This window comes from Mustela putorius, unplaced genomic scaffold, assembly GCF_011764305.1.
Source record: "Mustela putorius furo isolate JIRA1106 unplaced genomic scaffold, ASM1176430v1.1 tig00537350_pilon_pilon_pilon, whole genome shotgun sequence".
NCBI classification, from domain to species: Eukaryota; Metazoa; Chordata; class Mammalia; order Carnivora; family Mustelidae; genus Mustela; species Mustela putorius.
In genome coordinates, this window is record NW_025422471.1 from 14,601,844 (window position 1) to 14,629,190 (window position 27,347).

At 35.2% G+C, this 27,347-nt stretch overlaps 1 protein-coding gene across 20 annotated transcripts in view; it reads left to right on the forward strand.

Annotated features, from left to right (window-relative positions):
- Positions 1 to 27,347, forward strand: part of MEF2C (myocyte enhancer factor 2C) — a 177,959-nt gene that overhangs the window by 54,700 nt on the left and 95,912 nt on the right. For 12 of the 20 annotated variants that reach the window (XM_013059763.2, XM_013059768.2, XM_013059767.2 and 9 more), the window contains one exon: positions 22,336 to 22,531. In XM_013059763.2, coding sequence (XP_012915217.1) covers positions 22,478 to 22,531 — 54 coding nt within the window. In that variant the 5' untranslated portion in view covers positions 22,336 to 22,477. Of the gene's footprint in view, positions 1 to 18,993; positions 19,198 to 20,170; positions 20,516 to 21,947; positions 21,964 to 22,335; positions 22,532 to 27,347 lie in introns of those variants that run through there. The other 8 variants (XM_013059764.2, XM_045074468.1, XM_045074470.1 and 5 more) reach the window with 6 other exon arrangements.

Below are 27,347 nucleotides of genomic sequence, written 5' to 3' on the forward strand. Positions count from 1 at the left end.
TTGATGTGCATAGAAAATTCAGGTAAATGACTAGAAATAGACCAAGACAAATAGTTAAGTTGTTATGTTGTTAAAACATTCTACTGCCTAGCTTATTCTCATATGTAGTCATAATGTGTACTGAATGCCCCTGATAAGGAAGTTTCATATAATGGAGACTGGACTTAATTAATTAATTAATTAATTTTTGATTTGTCAGAGAGAGAGCACAAGCAGGGAGAGTGGCAGGCAGAGGGAGAAGCAGACTTCCTTTTGAACAAGGACTCTGATGCAGGACTCAAGGCGGGACTTGATCCCAGGACCCCAGAATCATGACCTGAGCCGAAGGCAGACACTTAACCGATTGGGGCATCCCTGAGATTGGGCTTAATTAAAAGCCTCTAAGAAGGTCATAATTTCTTATACTTGCTTCTATGTCATATTTCAATACAGGAAATTAACAATGACTTTAAAGGTAGAGCATTTTTTCCATAATGCAGATCCATTTTTAAAAACTATTCCTTCCTGAATTGTTTCTGGGGTTTTTTTTTTTTTTTTGGCAATTTAAACCAGCTGTTGATAAGAGCATTTATGGAAGCCATTGACATTTCAATTCAGTGTTTTTTATTTATAATGTTCATTCTAGTTTAAACTTTTACAAGCAATCCGAATTAGTTAATTTCTGGAATTAAACAAATTCACCGGTCATTAACATTTTTGAGTATCGCAAGTATATAGAGTATTAAATCTGCTTCCAATTAATGGGTCATTTTAAGTGCACAAAGTGAATTATTTTCATATATAGAACCTTAGGAACCATTTGATAAGAAGGACACCGAAATTTATGAGGTAAGGCAGGTTCAGTAAATTAGAGCATACTGCACTTTTCATTAATTCACCTATAAATTTAATCTTTACCAGCACCTATTTCCAGTTCATTGTCAGGTTGATCTATATAATGAGAATTCCTTATTATGTTTACATTACTAAGGCATATGCCAAATGGAAAATAAGAGGTATCTTTTCTTTGACTATAAATTGTAAGTATAAAAGGCTGCTAGTAGCCTGTAACACTATTTAAATTGTCCTTGAAATAACTTTAAATACAAGCACATTAAGAAATACAATTTAGGGGTACCTGGCTGGCTCAGTGGGTTAAAGCCTCTGCCTTTGGCTCAGGTCATGATCCCGGGGTCCTGGGATCAAGCCCCACATCAGGCTTTCTGCTCAGTGGGGAGTCTGCTTCCCTTCTCTCTCTCTCTGCCTGCCTCTCTGCCTACTTGTGATCTCTATCAAATAAATAAAAATCTTTTTAAAAAATACAATTTAAATCAGAGAAAAATTTAGTATTTTTGATGCATTATGTTTCAACTACAAATAGCAATATTTTAAGTCCAATTTTCAAGATAAAGTAGAAAAGCCAAACAGAAACAAAATGAAACACTCTTCTCTAATCCAGTAAGAACCAAAGGTTGAAATGTATTTTTAGATAAAAGCTCAGATCCTCAATGCATTGAATTAGACATATTCCCTATCAAGTAATTTAGGACTTTCACATAAAACTTGAAAATTTAATGGTGAAAATAGTTCCTTAAAATTTTATAATGCCTCCTAAGAGTGCGACAGCTTAACAGAGGAAGAAGAACCTGGAATCTGGCATTATGCTCCCTTGTCTCAAAACCTAGTTTTGCTACTTACTTGCTGTAAAAAGCTGGGGAATTTTCATGTTTTCTCTCCCTTGATTTTTTCCTGAACTGAAATGTAATAAGACACATGATTACAAACTTATCCAAGTGAGAATTCCTACTGAAATAATAGAAATAATGTTCCTGGGACATGTTCATTTAATGTTAACATTCTCGCTAAGATGACTAAAAATTGTTTCAGAGATGTTAAATATCAAACATAAATTAAGACTCTTGCCAGAATTCCAAATTTTATTCTAGAAATCTTTTTTTCCCATGTTGCCAGTCAAATAGAATCTCCCACCATGATAATTTTATGGATTAAAGAAAATCATAGATACTAAGTTTCAGTAGTTCATAAAATCTCTCTTTAGACATAGAAGAAACATGTATGTTACCTAGTTAATGTGTCTTACTTGGTAGTGGAGAAAGTGAGTCCTAGAAAAAATTGAATGAGACACAAAACTTGAATTTCAGAACTATTAAATTATTTAAATGTGATTGTGTAGCACACATTGTCTACCTAAAAATTGGTATCATTTTTTTTATAATGTCTCAGTAGAATTTTAAACTTCAATTCTAACAATCCATTGGTACACCACTGATGATTTCAAATAGAATTTAAATGACATGCATAGTATTTTAAGTGATAGAATATGTCTATGTTTCAGTGCTTAAGCTTCAAATAACTTTTAGGGGAAAGCAAATAACTAATGGAACAAAAACCCAAATAGGAAATGCTTTTCATGCCATGATTAAAAAAACAAAACAAAAGTTTAACACACACACACACACACACACACACACACACACACCAAGACAACACAAAGCCCTGCATCTAAAAGGAAATGAGATAGGAAAACATTAACAAGGCATTACCCTGTGGGATGACACCCATCCCTAATTTCAAGACTTCTAGAAGACGAAAGTTGCTTCTCTTCAAAAGCCACTGAGATCCTAACCAAGAATATCACCTTTAAAAATATTATTTAGATGTCTGGGTGGTTCAGTTGTTAAGCGTCTTCCTTCAGCTCAGGACATGAGCCCAGGGTCCTGGGATCAAGGCCCACATCGGGCTCCCTGCTATGTGGGAAGCCTGTTTCTCCCTCTCCCATTCCCCCTACTTGTGTTACCTCTCTCTGTGTGTCTCTTTCTATCAAAAAAAATATATATATACACATATGTATATATATTATATATATATATAATATATATACATATGTGTATATATATATATACATATATATATATAATTATTTAAGCTCTCATAAATACATGGAAAATTTACACAGAAGCTGGCATATTGGCATATATCTAGCCACACATCAAAGCTGTTTTCTTTCTTATCTCACTATTTTCTCCTCCTGAGAAATTTTTTTCAGTGTATTAATGAAAACTAAATTTGTAACAAATAAATCATCACCATATCTCCCACTTCTTTATTTACTATAATTTTGATGGGTGATGCTATATTCATAAATTCTCAGTGAAGGATTTTTCTCACTGTGTGTCTTTATATTTTTCCATATGGTTGATTTTTGTAATTGCACTGTTTTTAATCTATTATCTTTTATTACACCATAGGGTATCATTGATCACTTGCTCTCATCCTCATATAATAGAAACATCTAAATATTGCAGTCACAGACTACCCAGACATAGAGTCAGGAAACACAAAAGTGAGTTGGCATTCTTGATTTACTAGAATTTTTTCTCTTTCAGTAAAACTAAGACAATTTTACTCATTAATTAGTTTATATTTTTTATCAAACCTGGTGATTAACCAAAGATTCATAATTTCTTAGGATCAAATCACTGGCAGGAATTAAAGATCCGAAGAATTCTTCAGTAGAAAAAGATGACTGTTAATGGAGCATTTTTCAAAGGAGTTGGAAATATTTTTAAAGTATTCTTAGAAAATGTAAAATGTAGGATGGAAGATTGTGCAAATGATCAAATACCACTTCACCTGGTATCACAACATTTAAAAAAAGAGGGGAGTATCCGGTTGGCAAAAGAAAGACCCATAGGAATGGAAATTTAAAAGCATTATAAGAAAAGAAGAAATTAAAAACAGTATGGAAGTAGAAGTTCTAAGAAATAGTGATGGCTTAAAATTTGATAAAGAGAATAGAAATTAAGGTATGGTATTTACAAATTCATTCAGTTTACCCATGAATAAGAACAACTGCAAAGGATAAAATAAAGTGTAGCCCGTTTATTCATGTGGAGGTGAAAGTAAATATAGATAATGCCAGGAATATTGTAAATTCCACAAGGGTGTGATTTTTTAATGTTTTATTTTTATTTTTTTTAAAGATTTTATTCATTTATTTGACACAAAGAGGGAGATTACAAGTAGGCAGAGAGGCAGGCAGGGAGAGGGGGAAGCAGGCTCCCCGCTGAGCAGAGAGCCCGATGCAGTGCTCAGTCCCAGGACCCTGAAATCATGACCTGAGCCGAAGGCAGAGGCTTTAACCCACTGAGCCACCCAGGCGTCCCTATGTGTTTTATTTTTATTCTTTGATTTATCCCTTAAAATACTGCCTAAAACACAGTACATACTAATGCACTAAAAAATAATAATAATAAAACCTGAAAACCTTTAGAAAGAAGGAATGAATGAAATGTTTCTTTGCTTTATCTTTTATAGTTATTAAGCAACAAAATGAACTCATGCTCTCATGTCCACATACATAGAAGTGTCACATATGTATCTATGACCTGTGGAATCAAATGATACTAAGAAACGAAGAAATATAGAATTCCTTGGCAGGTCTTACTAAAGCTAAGATAATTTTAGTAGTAGAAATTCTTTTAACATAATGCCATTGCAGGGCTATGAGGGTACTATTCCTAAGAACTTCTAGATAAAAACTGGAAGGTAATTATCAATGATAATATTTTTAAAAGAAAGCAAAGGATGGCCCAGGGAACCACTGTTAGTAACTAACTTGCAGAGTTTTAATACAGAAGAAAAAATCACAATGAGTTGTTAAACATTTTGTATACATTCTGTAATACCCTGGGTATGAGTATGACCCAACACAGCATCATTAAAAACTGGTCCTAGGAGGATATTTTAAACTATAGTATACAGTGTGAAGGAGAAAAAATAGGCATAATCTCAGCTTCCAAGGCTTTTGGGTTTTGTCCTGTACAACATATTCATTTGTAAAATGGAAAAATATCCTCTAAACCACACAGATTTAAAGATCCTCTAAACCTTCACAGTAAGTGAAGGAATAGTGAAATAATTTATCCACTAAATTTAAAAACTTTAATGAGTCCTATGTAAAGTGTGTGAAGTCTGGCCCTTGAAAGATAGGATCTGAAGCCAGCCTGATCTTGGTAAAAATTAGTTAACTACAGAAGTGGCAAGCATGGGGTGCCTGGGTGCCTCAGTCATTAGGCGGCTGCCTTCGGCCCAGGTCGTGATCCCAGGGTGCTGGGATCGAGCCCCACTTCAGGCTCCGTGCTCAGTGGGAGGCCTGCTTCTCCCTCTCAAACTCCCCCTGCTTGTGTTCTCTTTAAAAAAAAAAAAAAATGAAGTGGCAAGCAATTATGAAGCTTAAGGAAATACAAAAAATACAAAAAAAAAACCTCTACGTACAAAATAGAGAAGAGAAAAAAAATCTGGCAAGGGAAAACAATGCAAAATGGCCATACATGAAAAGGTAAGCTTTGGCTTCAAAATTTAGGTAGTTTGTATATAATTAAAAATATGTACTTGATGGGAATATACAAGAGCTTATTTTGAGTACTATGTGTATTTTTGGACTGTAGAGTTAAAGGCGGATATGACTTGAAGAGCTGCAAATATGGGGGGAAAACAGAAAGTAAAACAAGGGCAGGATAACAAAAACAGGTATAATTCAATATACAATCTTGAAGTGTCTGAAATGAGAACATGATGATCAAATGTTGTTCTCTGTACAGCGGGTAGAACAAGAGGAGTGGGCATAAAGTATTCTGTGAGGGATTAGCTATAAGTCAGAACTTCCTGAGTGAGAGTTGTGAAATATCAAAATAGGTTACTGAGGAAGGTTATGTTGCTCCTTTTCCGGAAGGCCTTAAAAATAGTAGAGGTGGAATCCTTGTGAAATAATTTGGGGATGGTATTATCTAAAGGAAGAGAAAATGTATGACCTTGCATGGCCTCTGCCAGTTTTAATGTCTGACATTTCTACTCTTACCTTAGTTGAATGGAAATATAGATACCTATTTCAACTCCTCTACCCCAAATGGATCATTTTGCTCTTTTTTAACATGGCAAAATTTAGATAAATTTTAAAGTGGATCTCCTAAAGATCTAGTTTAAGAAAGTGACATTTCCAAGCTCAACCCGAAATTCTGCTTAATAAGTTTAGAGAAACATTTATTAAATAGTTATCCTTTTTTCTAAGGATCTGAATAGAAATTGTGCTATATTCATCATTGTTTCCTAAATCATAAAATATATGAACTAACCATTTTTATGTGATTTTGATTGTTGGAATCATCAGTAAAGTGACTAGTGATTTGGTATGTTAACTACTTACTTGATGAGAGTGTTATACTTTTCTAGCATGTAAAAATGATGTCACCTCTGTACTTCTCAGAACTCTTTTATTACCAGAGTCACCCAAAGGCATGAGAGACTCTGATATAAAAAATATTCCAGACATCTCTTCACTGTGAAAGGCAATATTTGCCAACAGGTCCTTTCTTACTGAATTAGAATTTTCAGAGATTTCCTGTTTACCAAACGCCCTGTTCAAGTGCATGGGCTATAGAAACAGTCATGTTGAGCTTTCATTTTGCACAGTCAACAGCCCAGCATCTTAAATTGAATTCAGACTTGAATATAATGGGTCATTGTCAGTCACGGAGTTTTTGAATGGCTCTGACCCAGTGTGCTCATCAGCTGGTACAATAACATATATAAATACTTAAATGAATATATGTGTACCTATATTTGTACCACAGGGCTCTCCCTACAAAAGTAGGAGGACAGTCTGATACATGCTGAAAATGTACAAACTATTACTTCCTCACACTATGTAGGCCTCTGACGACAGAGCAAGGCTATGTGATACACTGTGGAAAAACTGATGTGAACTTCTGTAATACAGCAAAGTGTGTGATTTTTCTTCAACAATTATAAATATATTGCCAATTATGTCAACTGTTTTTATACAATTAATAGTATATTTTATTAGGTGTATGTCTTATAAAGTTGATATACATAAAATTACTTCTAAAGTAATATATTTAAAGAGTGTGAATTGCATAGTTACAGCCAGAGGTCTCAAACACAAAGCATTCTAAAGAAGTGGGTAAATGTATAAAATTCTGAAGTGGAAACTGCACTGCATAGAGAAGAATATTGTAGTAGACCATAATTTGAAGAAATGAAGGAGGAGCATAAAGAGATGGAAGAACCAGAGGAGCAGCAGAAAAGAGAATAGGGGTTAATGACCAAGGTAATGTCAGAATGAATTGGATCTGGGTTTGAGACTTACCCAAGGTACTGTAAAGGAGAGCAAGATGACGATGACTGCCTTAAGCCTGAAGACAAGATATCTGTAATCCTTGTCTTAATCATGAATGAAGTTGATTCTCCTGACCCATCCTCAGGAAGACACCCGTCTTCATGTTTTTGCCCAGGACTCATGATGTAGATAAGCTTATTCATAGGCATTTACCTGGTTTCCCTTGTGAGCAGCCATATTCGTTTGTAGAAAAGGAGAGGGGGAACCTACTGATGCAGATGATATGCTAATAACAACTAACTCACTCAAGTGTCATTCTTTTCCCCTACTTGGCACAGGGAGTTATTTTTTGCCATCAAGAATAAGAAAATGTTTAAAAAAAAAAAAAGAATAAGAAAATGTTAGGTGAATTAAAGAACACTGACTTTTTAAATAAAGATTTTATTTATTTTTTAGAGAGAGAGAGATATTAAGAGAGAGCATGAGCAAGAAGGAGAGAGAGAAGCAGGCTCCCTGATGAGCAGGGAGCCTGAGGCGGGGCTCAATCCAAGAACCCTAGGATCATGACCTGAACCAAAGGCAGATGCCTAACCAACTGAGCCACCCAGGCACCCCAAAAGAACACTTAATTTTTTTTTAAGATCTTATTTATTTATTTGACAGACAGAGATCACAAGGAGGCAGAGAGGCAGGCAGAGAGAGAGGAGGAAGCAGGCTCCCTGTTGAGCAGAGAGCCGGTCAAGGACACTGAGATCTCGACCTGAGTTGAAGGCAGAGGCTTTAATCCACTGAGCCACCCAGGCGCCCCAAGAACACTTATTTTAAAAGTACTCTTAGATTCCTCTAAAATGCTCTGAACATCCCATTTTCTGCATAGAATTTTAACTTGAAAGCACTCTTGTGAATAGTACCTTGCTGCATTAGCAGAGTATGTGGGTTCAAGTACGAGTCTGGGACCAGATTTATATAGTCTATAATTACTTACAGCCTAACAGGAGTTGTGTGACCCTGGGCAAGTAACTTAACCTCTCTGTCTTCCAGCTTTTTTTATTTTGTAAAATAGAAATTATTAAAATAGCCTTCCTCATAGGCTACTGTGAGGATTGGAGTTAGTATTTGCAAAGCTTTTGGTGCTAAAGGAAGTATTTTATAATTCATAGTTATTTATTAAATTCCTAAATACGATTAGTGACTCAAAGTGCATAATGTAACCTTAGTCTTAATTGTTTATATTGCTTGAGGTGAACCATCTTTTTAAAGCCAAAAATATGGAAAAAACAATTCTATTTACCCAGGCAATTTAACATCTTTGTCAGTTTATTTTTTCTCTAGAACTATATCCTTTGGAGAAGCATTTTGACGTCATTTTGTCTTACACCTTCACCAAATTTCTGTGAATTGTCTTACACCAAATTCACCAAATTAGGGACTTAAAAAGGGTCTTTAGAAATTGAACCTCGTTCCCTTTATGTATCTGAGGAAAATGAGACTCAAAGCCGTTGACTGGCCCAAAGACAAGCAGCTCGTGAGTAGTCGAACCCCTCCAAGAATATGATTGCAAATAGAGCTTTCTTTTAATTATACTCTACCACTTCTTGGTGCTTTGAAAATATATTGCACTAATTGCTCAATATTTTATTAGAATTTTTTAATTTAAAGGAACAGTTTTCTGCACTTTATATCATATTTGTTATTTGTAAAACTAAAAGAATAGTTTTCCATCGTTTTATCAATTATTCAACAATCCTTTTTTGTTCTCCTTGAGCCAGGCACTGAGCGGAATGTTGGTTCAACACCGTAGTGTGTTCTGCAGTCAGAAGGAAGATCCCTTTCTATAAAGCTAGCATTTCCCAAAACATATTCTGGATATACAGATTCTGTCATCTAGCACACTGAAGAATATGAAAAGTCCTGCACCAAAGAAACTTCTCTCTTCATTTTTTTAAATTTCCTGACCTTTTTTTTTCTTTTTTTTTTTTAAGAATAGTTTGTTATAATCCTTAAGAACTACTGACCTTTGGAATCCATACTGGGGTTTCTGAGGAGAGTCGTGGGATTGCTTCCACTGATGGGTGCTTTCTTTTAGATCCTAGCTTTTAGAGACTCAGGATTAAAAAACCTCATTTCAGTAAACTTCTGATCTGTGATAGCATGGTCTGTTTTACAGGGGAAGTACTGTAATCCTTTCCATGTATTAGTATCTGCCAAGGATGACTTGAGCTATCCTTGAAAATAGCCTGGGACAGAATGTGTAGACATGCTGAGATAAGGAGCCTCCTGCCAGGCCTCCAGCATAGGAAGCGACTTAGCTTACCCCAGGCCCACGACCGGCCCTCTGCAGCACACTTACCCTGCCCGGGTGTACAGAGGAAACATTCTGTTCATCTGAGAACACCTCTATTCCTAGCTCTTTGACAGTTTCACTTTCCATATCCCCTCAGTTTTAAACATGTGGAAAAAGAGATAAAGGAAGGTGATGAAATGAAAAAAATGAAGTGGGGAAGGCTATGGAGAGAGAGAAGAAACTCAAATTTACATGCCTGCTTTGCATGCGATTATGGCTGGCTTTTGGAGGGGGAGGTGAGTGTTCTCCAAAGGTCATTTTATAAGATAGGAAGGAAGATGAGTATGCAGTGTGAAATATTGGTTAACATTGAGAGTAGAATCAAACACTATGCTGATTAAACCATTTTGATTAAAATAAAAACTTTTCAAATTTCTGATTCTCTTTTGAGGCATTAGATCAACTATAAATAAAAATAGATCAACGTTAATTTAGGCTTCATGATAAATTATACAACTTACCCTATTTTAAAACTTAAAAATATGTTCACCAAGTAGGAAATACAAAGAAATTAGTGCAGTAAAGGATCAAATTTATGCTGCTACCCCTCCCCACCCAGAAATCACAGGGGAGGGAGAACTGAAAGTGTATACCCATTATTTCTTAAATAAAGTTTAGTTGCATAGGAAATTTTGACCCCTCTCCTTACTTAAAATACTGGTTTTTCATTAGGCATTACTATTTATAATTAAAAGTGTCTATTGCCTTTTGCTTTAAATTCTTATTTATTAACAGTCACAATCCTTAAATTTTTTATTTTTCCTCTTAAAAATGCTTTAATTTAAAAAGTACTAGATGATTCAATTTGTCTGTTCATTCCAAATTGGAAATTAATCTGTTTGGCTTGAGGCTACGTAGCTTACTCTCATTAGATGGGTATGTCCAAAGATATGTGAACATTTCCCATACAGTGAGACACTGGGATTTTCAAATATCGCTGAGATCTTAATCAAAACTGTGCTGATTGCTTGGGAGTTGGGTCCTGTGAGAGAGGAAATAAATCAACCTACCCCCGTGACTCTGGTACATTAGTAATGTTGTAAGATTGTTTATTTCTAAAAGAAAGAAGGTATAATATAAAATATGTAAATCTATATTTTACATTTGAAAAAGTTTTACATTGTATTTGTCAGATTGTTCACAGTGCTATGTATATTTAACACTGGAAAAGGAATTTTTATGCCCAAGAACTATTTCAGTCAGCGGACATTGATTTAATGAAGTGTCCATGTTTCAAGGGAAGACACACCTTTGGATTCAATTCATATCAGTTTAGAAACTTTTTGCATTATACTCTATTATTGGTGCTTCAAAGTATTTATAATTTCTATGAACTTCCACAATACTGAAGTGAATAAGTTTACACAATTAATTTATGAAATTGAATTGTCCCCATTTGAATGTCTATAAACAGGGTGCTGTTTTTTATTTGAGCCTCACAAACTTCTCCAAGAATAGAAGTGTTATTATTCCCATTCTGTAGATAAAGAAATTGAGGTTTGGGAAACGCTGGATTAGCCATTTGCAGCAACCGTGACAGGCAGAGTATTCATGGAATATTCAGACTGGAGTCGTCATCTTCCAAATACTGCCTGGCTCCATCCGTGTTTTAGATTTGTCCTCGGATGTCATCTTCTCAGCTGTCATCTTCCGTGACAGCACTGCCCACTTCTGCTCTTTCCTGCTCCGGCACCTCCTTGCCTGTTCTCCTGTGGCATTTTGTTTCTAGCCCTTCTCGATCTATAATCATCATATTAGCATGCTTGTTTATTGCCTCTCTCTCCCTTTAAAATGCAGGTTTCGGGAACACCAAGACCTCCTTTGTTTTGTTCACAGTGGTGTCCCAGGTACCTAGCATCATGCTTGACACCTTTATGTCTCTGTAACTCAAGATCAGACTTTTTCATTGTTATCTCTGTAAGATTAAGCATCATGAACTTGGCTCACAGTCTCCAATGACATCAGTGTCACCAGGATTGGATCTGCACACATGGTCCAAGTTGAAATTTAGTTTAGATCTCTGATGAGGATGCACCACGTACATACAGTTGCGTGTCGTTCATCTGCTCCAGAGCCATAGCAGGTAGGACGCGATCGTGCTAGGAGATCTGTACTGCATACGTCCGCCAGCGTTTCATTTCTCACCTTTAACCGACAGCATTCCTGACCAGCGACCCTAAGAAAAGTCCTGAAGCGTTAAAACTGTGCGTTACACAGCACTAGTGTGTTTTACAGCAAGCAGTGCTGTAGTGCAGACTCCTCTTGTCCTGGAGTTTTGCACAGATAAAGGGAGGATATAGTTTTGAGAGGATTGCTCTAACTACAAAGTGCATCCTGAAGGCCATTTAGCTCACAATGAAGGTCTGTGTTTTAAAATAGCACTATAACAAAGTAACTACAGAGTTTTTGGCAAGGGCTTCAACTATTTATAGAACTAAGTAAGGCATAGTAAATAATACCACAGTGCCCAGTTCTCCCTTGCCATAACCCCAAACTTACGAGAAGCACTGTAATTATATTTTTCTACTTTAAAAAAAAAATCATAGTAGCCATTATCAGTTTAACCATACGGAAGCTCAGGCTGAGATTTCTTTTTTAAATGCATAGTTTTGATTTTCAGCAGCTGCGCTGGGTCTTTAATCATATATTATCTTTATGAAGCCTTTTTCTAACATATGTTAATTGGCTGTTTTCTGTGACAAATTATGAGCTCTTACTTTGATGAGGTTCAATTGCAATCATGTTGAAGTCGAGTACGTAGAGTTTCCACCCCTGCTGGCTTCTCAAACCACTACAAACATCTGCACGTCACTGCAGTGCTGAGTAATGGCAGGATTTGGGCTGGCTGATTTCACTACAGATTTTTTTTTTCCACAGGATATTTTCAGCTTCTTTGTACTAAATCTGTTGCAGGGTTTGCCCTTTTTAGCAGAAGCATGCTCTAAAATTAACATCAAACCTTATTGGCGATTACTATAATACAGTGAGAAATATTTCATAATACAACACCCTAGCATCTGTTTTGCTTTGCTGAAATTTTAGTGTAGTTTTTAGTGTAGTTATTATACATTTTTAAAAATCAATCAGTTGTTAGGTTGTTAGTGGTTTCTAAATAATCAGCATTTTATAAAAAATATTTTGAATTCCTCTGCAGAGAAGAACGGGTGTTTATTGAGTGGATGACTATTTAGCTGTCATAAAGAAAAGGCACGTACCACTTTTTCTAGGTATTTCCAAATGTCAGTATGTGAAAGATTCTATTATATTTTCTTTTTTCTTTGTAGTTACATCTGTTGGTTAAGGAATGAAAAGAATTACATGTTCCATCAAGGTTAATGTCCAATAAGGGGCATAGCATCCATTTCAGTTTTCTATCCTAATGTCAGTTTTTAATATATGATTAGGATGAACAGATATGTTCTAATCCATCTGCTCTGAGAACTGTGACAGATAGCCTGCATGGATACCAACAGATGATCAGTGAGAGCTATAATTAGAATAGATGTAAAAATACAGCACATTTGTTTATATTCTCAGAAAAGTAGTCAGGATAATTGATTAAGGCCTTCAGAAACTGTGTCAAACTCCAGTCATACTGAGATAAATTTAATTGTGTTTCTGGCCTGACATCGAAGGTAAAGGACTCTGCGAGTGCGGTTCTCCAAAGCCAAACCTAGGGGTCATATTTCCATACAGGTATTAGAGTTTAGAATAAGATGAGCCAGATGTGAACAGGAGCTACTCCTCCTCATGAGGCTGTTTTTAATCAGCCGTTTCCCTAGAGTAGCACACAATCAATGAGCTCTAAATCCTGAGGCTACCTGCATTCAGAGGAAGGCCTGCGAACATCATTACAGAACTTACAATTGAGTATATGTGAAAAAATTAGAGCAGAAATTAAGGGTAAGAAAGGTTAACTTCAGAAGTCTTACTTTGGTACTGCTCTTTTAGAAGGTCTCAGAGATAATTTAAATGTTAAAAAAAAGTATTAAACCCTACTAAATGCAGATACTAAATCCACTAAAAGATCACTGTGAATAAGCCAAATGGAAAGTTATTGATTTATGTTTTAATATATGTATTATTTTGAGAAGGTAGATAGGTCAATTTCAGCATGAGTAAGTAAATCTAAGGTGGGTTGTGGGTTGTTTTGGGTTCTTCATCAATAGTGCTACAGCTAGAGAGCATGACTTTAGGAACCCTGTGTGACACTTCAGTGTGACTGCAAAGTCAGCGGATGCACTGTGTCCTGAGCGAGTGTACACAAGGAAATTTAGTTCCACTTGATAAGACACATACTTAATTGGCTTTAAGAAAATAAACCAAGGTAAAGAATGATGTGCAAATGAAGCAGAGAACTTGGCACTTGACTGTATGGAAGCCCGTGAGCCATGTGGCTTAATTGGGGCCAGTTGGGATCATTTAATGATTGCTGTCAGAAGATCAGATTTAATTCTCCTTATAAGAAGACCACAGTGGGATAGAGTTAAACAAATTGTCATCAGAGGTTTCAGATGAACAAAGCCTTAATTAGGTTGATTAGGATGCTGTAAAAGAGATGAAGAGAATAGAAAAATTGATGAATCACTGGTTTCCATGTTGAGCCACATGTAACAGCAATATCAAATATCTATATTTTGAGAGACATTATTACAGCATTTTGAATATTATGTATATCAGATGGAAGGCTTTTGTGTAAACTTTCTAAAATTCTGAAGTTCAACTAGAGACAAAAGTAACTGACATTCAGTGTAAACAGTGGGTGATTTATGACACATATTCTTCTTAATGTATAACAAAAACATTGGCAGGAGGACAGTGGTATGTCTTTCCATTTAAAGCCCATCTTTAAATATTAAATAAAGAGGGAAAATAAATAACAACAGAGGCAAATTATTTTCAAGGACTTGATATTCAATTGTTTAATGTATTATTTGAATACAGAATAAAAACAAAGCCTTTACTTAGAATGTCCTTTTGACCATTCATATCACAATCTTAGTAATACTGTGATTACTTACCAGTGATAATACTCATGACTACTCATGTGTCTTAAAACATATTCTTACTGTTTTATCATCGCATTATGAAAGACTAAAATGTGGTCTTTCCATTTGCTGCAGCTTCACAGGAAAATGTTCTCTCTGCACACACCCATACACACACACACACAACAATGTATCAGTTAGGCTAAAAACTGTGCCCAGTGCATACAAGTTTTTGAGAAAGAAATTTATAGAATATTTCCATTTTAATCATGAAATATGATACATGAAGGCTTGAGAAAACAATGAACATAAAATTTTTTTCTGACATGATTATGAGATGTCTGGGAATTCAGATTTTGTTGTAATAAGATGGTGATATGGAACAGCAGCATCTCCCCTTTCAAGCCTGGCTTGATTTGAGGGCTGACAATTCTGTTTCGCTGATACTGGTGTTGTATAGTGCTTTACTTGCTTTGTTCAATAACAACAACAACAAAAAAAAATCCAGCTGCATACTCTTTACAGAGAGGTTACAGCTGGGGAACAGAACACAATCTGTGATGCTGACTGGTAGCTCTGATCTGTGATGAAACAGTGCCTATTTTACCTTTGTGGTAAGCTCTGCCACGTCACAAAGTGGCCTTGGAAAGAAAACGTCGTGGCTGTACTGTTGTGAAAAATCGGGAAAACAAAGGCATGGTAGAACCCCAGATTAATTACTTAATATGATGAGGAAAGACAAAAAAACTGCGGTGTGGTTCAATAACACAAGGCTCTGGACATATTTAGACCATTTGGAGTTTATTTTGGCATGGGGAATGGAGAATGCTGTTTAAGCTGCCTTGTGAAAAAAAATGTCCAAGACAAAATATACCATGGAAAACCATGACAGGGAAGCTGTGCTTCCCCCGTGTTTAGTAAATTGTTTATAATGCAACACAGTTGTTTAAAGGTGGGTGCCTCCTAATTTCCAGAACTGTGTAAATAAAATGATTTATGTCAGTGATAATAGCAGGTTAAGCCCACTTATTAAATTAATTGCAGAGGTTTTCAAAACGAGTTCCTTTTTAGCCTTATTATATTTCTGACATACATTTCATCTCCTTTTGTCCTTGGGGAAAGATATTAAAGTAGGACTAGAAGCATTAATGTAGAGTTTTCAGCAGCGGTGGTCATTGGGAAAATTGATATATTTCCCTAGTTATTTCTACTTTTGCAGCCTGAAGCTCTTCCACGACTGATACTTAAGAGAAACTTCTTAATTTTTATAACACTGTAAATTTTTCCTTCACGTAATGATTATTGTTAACGAATAAATGAAGCATTACCTGTTAGAACTTGCTCATCATTAACTTTGCAAAGGCTTCATGGTTTATCTAAGGACAATGATTCACTTGGTAGCCTCATGGTATAATATGGTTTTTATTTTATGTCTCAAAACTGAAGCAGTCTTACAAGTAGTAGGTCTTGTTCCCAGTACTGCTATGGACCCACTTCACATATAATACCACCTTGAATGACCATAGCCATCCCCTGCACACCAGGAAGTTTGTTCCTGGCGTTCCTGGATGGCTCACTCAGTTAAGTATTCTATTCTTGATTTCTGCTCGGGTCTTGATCTCAGGGTCATGGGATCAAGCCCCATGGGATCAAGCTCTATGCTCAGCAGGAAGTCTGCTTGAGATTCTTTTCCTCTTCTTCTGTCCCTCCCCCAATCATGCTTGCTCGCTCGCTCGCTCTCTCTCTCAAATAAATAAATAAATAAATCTTAAAAAAAGAAAAGTCTGGGGGTGCCTGGGCGGCTCAGTTGGTTAAGCATCTGCCTTCAGCTCAGGTCATGATCCTAGGGTCCTGGGATCAAGCCCAGCACCGGGCAGGGAGCCTGCTTCTCCCTTTCCCGCCTCACCCTACTTGTGCGCTTGCTCTCTCTCTCTCTGTTAAATAAATAGATAAAATCTTTTTTAAAAAAAAGTTTGTTCTTAGCTCATTGTAGGCAACAACAAGCTGAAGTTCAGACCTGAGCTTTCTAACTCGAAAATTCTTTCTACTTCCACTCCTCAGTATAAATTACTCTTCTTCCATATATGAGATGTATATAAATATGACAAAAGATTAAGTGAGGTTATGGGCCTGCTTTTATATGTAAGAAAATGTTCTCAGGAGTAGTCATTAAAAATAACAACTGAAGAAAATACACACCTGAGAGATGAAAATCTTAAAATCATTAATCAACTAAGTTATTAGCTCCTACTATAGGCCTGGCAGTGGGTTAGATACTGGGATTACGAAAGTGGGAATATGAAAGCAAGACAAAACAGAGTTGGCTCACAGATGTTGAAGAAGACAGGCAATTTCAATTATGACAAGTGCTGCAAAGGAAGACATGGTGCCATGAGTCCTCATGGGGGATTTGTTGCAGCCATGAAAAGATGGAGTGCTTCCTGAGGAGGTGAAATTAGAGCTGAGATGGAAAGGAAAGGAAGAAGTTAAGGAGACACAGAGGGGAAGGAGGAGCATTCCAGGCTGAGGGGATTGCAAATGCAAAGGCCCTGTGGTAGGAAGGAGCATGATATGTGTGAGGAACAGACAAATGGCATTATATTTGTGTGTGATACTGTGTTACAGAGACTTGAAGATAACTTAAAAGTCCATCATATTGACACTAAATTGAAGTAAATTGAGAAAATAATTTTGTGTTTGGCATGATGGTACTTATCCAGTGGTAAATAATGGTTGTTTTTTTATTATCTTTAGGAGGGTAAGTGTTGGCTCTGTATCTAAAACGAACTCAGCTTGCATTCATAGCTAAGGTAATATAACATGTTATATAGAATATCATAAACTTAAACGGAAGTAGAAGAATGACTTTCAGGACCAAGGAAATATTTCCCAATTTGTAAGACATCACGTAGTTGAGTAACAATAGGAATAATAATAATTATATCTTTTGAAGTTCAAAATACCTCTTAAGCAAAAAAAAAAAAAAAAAAAAGTAAAAGTTCTACTTGTTCCTTTCAACCAAAATATAATTACATGTCTCATATGTCTTTCAAATATGTCGTGAGGTAGAAAGTTAAATGTATCTAGATGTACCAGAATGAGCCGAGTTTTCCACTTAAAATAATATTGAATCATTTAATTATCTGAATTAGTAATACCAAGCTTGCAGCTTAAGATCATTTTTGTACCTTCCTCAGAATCCAGTTTGTATTTATTTAACAGTATAATTTCCTATGTGATATAGTATGCTTGGTTTTGAACCTTGAGTTTTTTTAAAACATTATATGAAGATGCTAGTGTTGTCAAAATGTGAATCAGTGAAGAAGTTATTTGCTAATATGAGTAAAAGAATACCAGAAATCTTTCTTTGCAAATTGACATCACATATTTTAATGTTTTATCATCATTCATGGGCTATTTTTATTTAAGCAACTGCATTGTGCTTATTGTAGCAAAATACATGCTTTGCGAAGATAAGTTTAGCAGAAGAGAATTAATTTCTTCCCACATCTTTTAATGTGGCATGGCAGTCTCACTCTATGATCAAAACACATAACTGAAGGTTGTGTTTAATTTCTAAATCAAAGTGTTGTGGGAAGATGATTGAAATCTGAAGATGACTCAGATCCACTTGATATGTGGTTTTCTTCCTACAGAAACCTTATGGTAGACTGCCATTTCCATGTTAGAAGGAACCTAATAGTGATGAGATTGAAATAAATAGTTTCACTATATACTGAAAGTTTTTGTTCGTTTCTTTAGTTCTTACTCTGAATTTTTTAAAAGAACTTGGAGACCTTCAATAACATAGGCATCTATTCTCCCCACCCACTGTATCTTTTTTTAAACTATGGGTACAAAGATGTAACCAATGTGTCTTACAAACACTGATATATTTTGGGGGAACAGTTTTTGTAATTCCTTTTTTTTTTTTAACTAAAAATAAAATTTATCAAATTGCCTCTTTGCCTGTATAGAATTCTTCCTTTGCCTCAAAGGGTAAATTAAGATTATATGGCTGCATTAGCTATGTCAGATGATTTCTGTGAGGCATGACAAAGGTAATTATGATATAGCCCCTACTTCACCAAAGGGAACTTGTTTGTCTTATTTTTATTTCTTAAAGAAATCTTAACAAAATATTAACCTAGAACTGAAATGGATTTTTCTTAGGTGTTTTAAAAATAGAAATAAAAAATTGAGTCCCCATGTCTGGATTTCTGTCATTGTCCCTTATCTGAACCTCTCAAAGGCCTCTCTGTATATGGTGTGCAGCACAGCACACTCAGACAGTTCTGCTCAGAGAAGGAAGTGAAGAGTTTTGGTTCCCATTTTACACTTCTGGAACAGTTTAGGGAAGGAAGCACCTTTACACCTTTTATTGTTCGTGGTTGCTGACATCATATCCTTCCCTGACCAGTCTGTGCGTGTTTCCTGCCATTCTGTCAAGATTCTTCTGTGTTACGGGGAGGGATTTGTGGGAGGGAGGGAGGGAGAGAGAGAAGGGAAGGGAGCAAGAAAGAGTGAGGCAGGGAAGGGGGGAGGAGGTGTGTGTCACTCAAGGGAACTTGTTTGTAAAGAGAGAGCTGGGGTAGGAGAAGGATCTTGAGCATCTGTCCACAAGAAATTCTTCTCAACTTGGGTCTCAAAACCACTTTGCCTTCATCTGTCTGCAGAGCCAAACTCAAAGTGAACAGAAGCCTGCCATAATGAAGTTCCCCTTTTTAGTAAGCAGCCTGATTTTATTTTTCTTAAATTTAGGTTGACAAAAAGAAAAAAAAAATGCAGGAGACTGTAACTCTATAGAGTGTAACTGTGGTAGAGCATTTCTTTTTCTTTTTTTAATTACTGATTGTTTCTGTGTAGCTCTGTCATTTTCCAAGAATGCTGCTTTCATGTGGAAAGAAGTAGTGGCAAGGCTGCTGGAATTATTTTAAGCTTATGGTTGATTGTACATAATGAAAGTTCTCAGCATAACTTGAAATTCTACTACATGTAGTTTACCTATTCTTTTCTTCATGTACATTCAAAACAATTTTAAAAACTACTGAAGATTTTTAATCTCCTTTTCAGCTTTTCTAGGCCTCCTACAAATTAATACTTGAAACTGACCTTACAATATAATTTTGGCATAAAAATCAGCTTAGAGAAGTAGTTACACCAAGAAAACAACTACTGAGCTATTATTGACCTTCCTAACTCTTTGAGTTTTTACTGACAGCCTTGAAATGTGGTGATCCATAATCAAATGTTCTAAGGCACGTTTCGTGACATATTTCACTTCATGAAAAAGTCGCATCATCACCGCGTAGTAGTCTGCATATGTACATAATAATATCAAGTTTTGCATTTTAAAAATGCTCAGAAGGCAGCACTTCAAGAAATATTCATTTTTATGGAAAACAAGAAAATATTTTAATTTTACTGAAATTTAAACTTGTTTCTCTTTACATTAGCTTGCATATTTCAAGAAGGAAAATACATCGAATGGTATTTTCACCGACTATATTATATATATATTTGATATACGCATACAAATTTTTTCAGGCAAAATATTTCCCATCCTTTTTTCTTTAAGAATTTAAAAAAAAAAAAATCCTTGCTCTGCTCTTTTTAAAAAGTGTTTCTTCTTTCAAAGTTGTGAAATACGGGGTGGTGAGGTGTAGGAACTCTTCTAAGTTTGGCTCATGAGTTCTCTCTCTGCCTTTCTGAAGAGACTTTTCTCGAGGGATGCTTCTCTGCTTTTTTGGTTATTTGTATTTTGAAACCAGGATCTGTCGAAGTTCTTGTCTTCCCCGCCCTGTCACCACACTCTAATCTGTTCACCCTGACCTTCCACCTTAAAGTGAATAAGCGCTTAGGCAGGCATAGTCCTGTAAGCCGATAGTGCCACTGGCCTCAGCCAAATGAAAAGAAAGGAAATTGTCCCATATGCGTTTGTGGATTCATGGGTTGGCTTTTTTGTGATAGAGGAAGCCTGTCTGTCTCTGTGGGGTCTTGCACATGCATGGGAAATGCCATTCTAACGGGCTGCTTGCTTCTAAGGTAAGACTATAGGAAACACAGGAAAGTTGCCCAGTTGAGTGATATTTAAGACGGTTTCTAAAAATAAATAGATGGACAGTGTGTGGCAACGGTGAATATATAATGCAACTGTGCTTTGTGAAGGTTTCATATTTTAATGTGATTTTAATGTCTTATTATAGCTAATTTTTTCATGTGTATTTGTCAAATGTGTGTTATTTATATAACTCTTTAAAATTTTTGAACTACTTCCAACATCCAAAATTGCCGCTGGAGTAGTAATTTTTGATGAGCACTGTGTGGTCATGATGTTACTCAACATATATAGTATTCCCAAGGGCACAGCTAAGCTGCAGTTTCATAGAAAGGCATTGGGCAAAAGAGAATGGATGGTCTTAGTATTTAAGCAGCGCTTAATCCACCAGAACTAATTATATCATAATAGCTTCTGCAATTAGATAATCACAGAAAATTTTAATTTAAAGAAATTTACTCAAGGTGATAAAGAATTTAGAAATTAAATTAAAGAAATCAAAAGACAGCAGATGATCAGACCAAGTGTGTAACAGCTTTCCTGTTCCAGTAACTTTGAATTAGAGCCAAATAATCTATTAAATAGCCAGGACATTGGCTTAGCATTACATAATACATGTGGGAATTTCTCAGGTCCCTCATCAGACACCAGCTAAACAGGGAAATTCTGAGCAATGTATAAAGTAGTTGCATTCTTTGACATAAAACTGGATAGAATAATTGAAGCGGTTGCTTGCAAATCTAGAATCCAATGTGGAATGCTTTCTTGTTAACTTCCACATTTCACGGCAATTCATTTTCATTATGTTCAAGTGTTTTCAGATATAATTTAAAACAAAGTAAAATATATACTTTTAATACTCGGGTTCTCTGGGTTTATTTTATATTCTTGATGATCATTTCTTTAGTTTTAATTCATGACCTAAAGGTATCTAGTATATAATACTGGGCTTCTGTAATTTTGTATGTTACTCCCCAAAGATATATGATATGTCTTTTTAAAATATTTAAATTTAGAGAACTGATGACTTATTATAAAAAGTGTAGTTATAAAAAAAAGTATCATTATAAATGGAGTAATACTCTAATTTTTTGCACCATTTCTTTTCTGTGAATGATTATCTTTTTTGATGCTTATATTCAAGATATAGCTTAAGGGCTTTCAAGAGGAAAAGGAGATCTCACTGCTGATAGCTGCTTATTATGTAAGATTAAATATCCCATATTATTTTTACAGTGTTCTCATAGCAGTGACTTTTTAAAAATAAGATTAAAGGATTTAGATTTAAATTAGTTGACATTTACATATATCAAATAGCACTTTCATAATAGTCCATCCTATTTGCATAACGAGGGGACGTTATCACCTCTGCTGTCAAAACACGAGATTGTTTTCCCTTCAGAAATGAATTAGCTGCCCTACTTAGCATACACAGGTACATAAAGGTTCATTAACTCTCTGATTTAGGTAATTTTTCATAATGGAAGGGTGAAAATAGTCACCTAATTTCATTAAAAAATATTAAGGAACTCACTGCAAAAGATACATTTCAAGTGTTAGGCTTTGAAGTATAGTTTTTGTCATTTAAATGACTTGTTAAATTACTTATGAGATTATTTTAATTATAAAAACAAACCGTTCCTTTTTGATATCCTCCTACATGGGATAGACCATGTGCTTTTAGTACTTATTTTCATTCATTTGATTGGCTTACTTTCATATAGTTCTCTTTTTAAATTAGACTATGATCGCTCTTATGAAAACGCCTTTCTGTTAAAGTGGTATTTAATTCTTCTCTTTCTTCCAGCAGGAACGAATGCAGGAATTTGGGAACTGAGCAGTGCAAGTGCTGAAGAAGGAGATTTGTTTGGAGGAAACAGGAAAGAGAAAGAAAAGGAAGGAAAAAATACATAATTTCAGGGACGAGAGAGAGAAGAAAAACGGGGACTATGGGGAGAAAAAAGATTCAGATTACGAGGATTATGGATGAACGTAACAGACAGGTGAGTGGGGTAAACTTTTTCCTGTACCATCATTTACATAGACTATTTATTACATTTTCTCCAGGTATTTTAAAGATACTGAAAACATTTGAACTTAGAAATATCCATTAAGAGAAGTTTCAGTGAATTAAATGTGGCCAGTTTAAATGCTAATATTCTATCATGTGTAAAGGGGGGGAAAAAATCACCTTGTCTGTTAGACAAATAGTTTACATATTAATGATTGTTCACTTTTTATTTCAACATAAATTTTGAATGGGAATTGTATTTCTGTAATACGAATACCTTAATGATTAAGAGTTAATAAGCATAATATTGCTACACTGCATGCATCATCAAACAAAGATATTCTTAAATGCATAGGAATGAGGCCTTTTGTGGTCATCCATTTAAAGGTTTAGAATATAGGCTTATAAAAATGGCTTTCATTGTATTCACAGTAAAAGAGACTTTGAAATGTATCCACAATATTTAGTATTGCACTGACAACAATAAACACTCTTACAAAATATTAGTAACTTAAAACATATATATATATAATATATATAAATATATTTATATAAATATATAATAATACACATATAGGCAAAAAACTATTAGTTAATTCATGCCATTATCTTTAAACCATGAATTTGATAAACAAAGAGGCAAATGATGTTACAGTTTTTTTCTACAACTCCATTGATAATGCTGTATGATCCCATTAATCTATCCTAAAGAATTTATATATCCAAATGCTCTCTATTCAGCAAAGACATGTATATCATAAATATCTGTGATTTGACTATTTTTCTTCACTCTTGGGGAGAGTGCATTTAGTTAGGTGATATAAGGAGAGTTGGGTGGTTGGTAAGCATTCTGATGTTAAATTACAAATAATGGGAGAAATTATGGTAAAGTCAGATTCCAGCCATTACAAATGGATAATGGAACCTGGAAAACAGGCATTCCTTGACCATGGAGAGAAGAATGTTTTACCTGTTGCCCATTTACTCTGGGGAAAGCTAAGAGGATAATTTCCAATATGCCCTCACCAGACAATCCCCCAAATAAAGACAGTCTAGCTCTCCAGTTGTCCCTTTCTGTCTTATTGGAACTGCAAGTGAGACTAGAACTAATTCATGGTTTAAGTTTTTTTAATATTTTTTCCAGTTTTATTGAGAAGTAACTGACATACATCACTGTATAATTTTAACACATACACTGTGTTGGTTTGATTTATATATATTTTTGTGAAATGATTACCATAATAAGTTCAGCTAACATCCTTCATCTCATATAGATACAATAAAAAGAAAATAAAGAAGAAAAAGGAAAAAAAATTCTCCTTGTGATAAGGACTCCTAGGATTACTCTTTTAGCAACATTCCTTTATATCATACAGTGGTATTAACTATAGTCACCGTGTTGCACATTACATCCTTAGTACTTAACTCATCTTGTAACTGGAAGTTTGTACCTTTTGACCACCTTTATCTGTTTCTCCTTCCTCCCACACTCCTCCTCTGATAATTGCAAATCTGATCTCTTTTGGTGAGTTTGTTTTTTAGATTCTACATATAAATGAGATCATACAGTCTTTTCTTTCTTTGTCTGACTTACCTCACTTAGCATAATGCCTCCAAGATTCATACATGTTGTTGCAACTGGTAGGATTTCCTCTTTTTTATGGCTGAATAATGTTCCTGTGTGTGTGTGTGTGTGTGTGTGTGTGTGTGTGTACGCGCGCGTGTAACCACTTTTTTATGTGTTCATCCATTGATGGACACTTAGTTGTTACCTGTGTAAATTATAATGAATAGAAGTTGTTCATTATGCCATCAAAGCCAGTATGTCATTAAGAGATAAAGAAACTTTTTAGATTTAAATTTTTGTAAATTTAAATTATTGTATTTAAAGTATATATGACTTGAAATATTTTTGGCTGAAAACTGAGCTAAAGGATAAATAAAGGTTTATGATGGATTTCTTCATTGTTTTCCTACATGTTTATTGCTATGGGTCAAGCCAAAAATAGCAATTCTGTCAATATAAAACCACAGTATTTTTTAGCTGGCTTACAACTTGAAATTAAGATTGAAATATTGAACGCCATGTACCATTGACTCTTTAGACTGTTATTTGGACTAAAATCCATTTGGAGTATAGTCAGAAATTATATGAATTAGTACCTACATTTCATTAATAATGCCAGGTAATTTTTAGTTTCATGAAATTCATTGTATCTTCCTTTTGCTTACAAAGAGAGAAGAAAATTTTTGTAGGTTGAATTCATGGAGTTTTCATTATACTTTATAAAGGAACATAAAATTCACACAAGATGCAAGAATTTTAGCACATACTTTTGAACTAACAATTGAACGTCTTTTCTTAATTTAAATGTGGCTGTGTCTACAGTTGCTGTTACTCTCATCCATGTCAGAAGTCTTAATAGTTTTAGAAGAAAAATTGTTTAAATCTAGTTCAGTTATGATTTTTTAATCCTGATGATGAATTTCTTGATTTTATTCTATAGAAATATAGGATCTATGTAGTCTTCTCCATATTGTAGGTTCAGCAGGCCCTTCACTCATACTCTTAAATCAAATTGGTAAAATTGAAAACTGCCATGTTTTAGTGTGTATTTCGTGATGATTATAGGTGGCTATTGACAGTCTCCAAAATCCATCTTACTTATACATGTTTGTTATGTGTACCACTCACCTACTACAAGAGCAGTCATGAGAGCCTGAAAGATGTAGGTCACTTCTATAATCAACACTACCAAATCTGCAGTAACAAATCATCCCAAGTGTGGAGGCACCCCTGGCCCTGGGCTTCCTTTAAACTATGTGTTCACGTGTTGAAAAGAAAAATGGTAACTGTTTTGCTCTTTTTGAAGCTTCCCCCACTGCAGACTCCCTAATAGAACCTCACACAATGGTTCACTGTCATCTTTTCTTAAGAAGTAGTAAAAACCTGCTCTGCTTTTGCAGGTGTTTATTTAGCTATACAGAAAACAGGATGTGTTTTTACAGAATAAGAAAGAGAGACATAAAAGTGTGAAATGAAATATTATAAAGCTGATGTGTAAGTTGAATATCATTAAGAATTAACATTGCTATAAAACAGAGCAGCTAACTATTTAAATTGAATTTTATCCTTCCTCTGCCTTTCATAATGGAAGTAGGGAGAACAACTAAAATTCAGAAACTCCAGGTGTATACATATAATAGTTTAAGAGAAAGAAAAAACTTAACAGCTCTTTTTTTTCAAAATTTGTCCAGAGTTTCTGAGTTTATGAAAACTACTTATTTCTCAATTTCTCACTTAAACTGGATGGATCTCTTAAGCCAGTATGTAAAAATAAATAAAATCATAAATTTTTAATTAATCTTAAAGAAATTTTCAGTCAGCTTAATAAAAACAACATGCACCAAGAATTACATATGTATTCTTTCATTTCATTCTTATTAACCCCATTTATAGTTGAATATCTCATTTATTTATTAAATCAACAAATAGTATTAGATTGCAGCGTGCCTGACATTAAGTATTCAGGGTAAACCAGACAAATCTTACACAGTTTGTCATCTGCCACAGAAGTCAACAAACTTCTCCTATAAAGGGCCAGAAAGCAATATTTTTGATCTTGTGACCCAATCTGAATAAAACTTTACTGACAAAAATGGAACAAGCTGTACTGGGCCAGATTTTGTGGATCCCCGGCTTAGTGGAATGACACAGAAATGAAATGTGCAAATATATAATACAAATGTTGTAAATAACGTGCTACGAGTGAAATTATCAAAGTGCTATCAAATTATGACAAGAGCTGCTTTATTTAGATTGGGGATTAGATGAAAGGTCTCTCTGAGGAAATGCTGAAAGATGGGAATGAAGACATGAGTCAGAGTTAGGCAGGTGACAACATTCCAGATGGAACAATATTTGCAGAGCTCCTTAAGAACGGAAAGAGCTTGCTAAGGAGCCAAGGGAAAGCTCATGGAACTTGAGTCTGATGTGTATGACTTTAGAGAGATGAGAGAAAAGATTAGATGCTAGGCAGGGCTCAGATCAGGCAAAGCTTTGAAGTCAGATAGTAATAGGAGGTGGTAGCCAAGATTTGGAGCCCACATCTTTCAGATTAAAAAAGTAAAACAAAACATGCTTTTCTCAATTATGTCATGCTGCATCCTGTGTAATATAATGGCTAAGAGCATGGTTTTGTGTCTTTGCTTTTCCCAATTACGTCATATTGCATCCAGTATAACATAATGGTGGAGGATGGTTTTTAGACACACACAAACCTAGCTCTGCTCCCAGTTCTGCCACCTACTAGCTGTATTAACCTCCAGCGAGTGCCTTAACCCCTTTGAGCCTTATCAGTTCCCTCATCAGTAGAGTGAGGGTTAAAAAATTGTACCCAGCTCCTCAGGTCACTGGGATAATCAAATTAGGGGATAAATGTAAAGCATCTAACATACAATAAATGCCCAATAAATGTATCTATTAGCTGTTCCTATTAAGACTCAGGCTCTTTAAACCATTAGCTGTTAAAAGTTAATGTGACTTCCATCAAAACAGCTCCCGCGCTGTGTCACACACTAGAGTCATACCTGAACCTTCATTTCAAGAGGGTTTTACCTTTAAAAGCTATCAGGGAGCTGGAAGGAAAAGTGGAACAGAGCAGAGCAGGAACACAAAGGAGGCTTTGGAAGCTCACAGGGAGTGAGAGAATCCTTTCGGAGCTGGAGCAGCTGATAGCAGAGGATGGCTCCTGGACCAGAAGGAGAATCACAAACATTTGTAGAGCAGGGCTTGTGACAAGGATGGA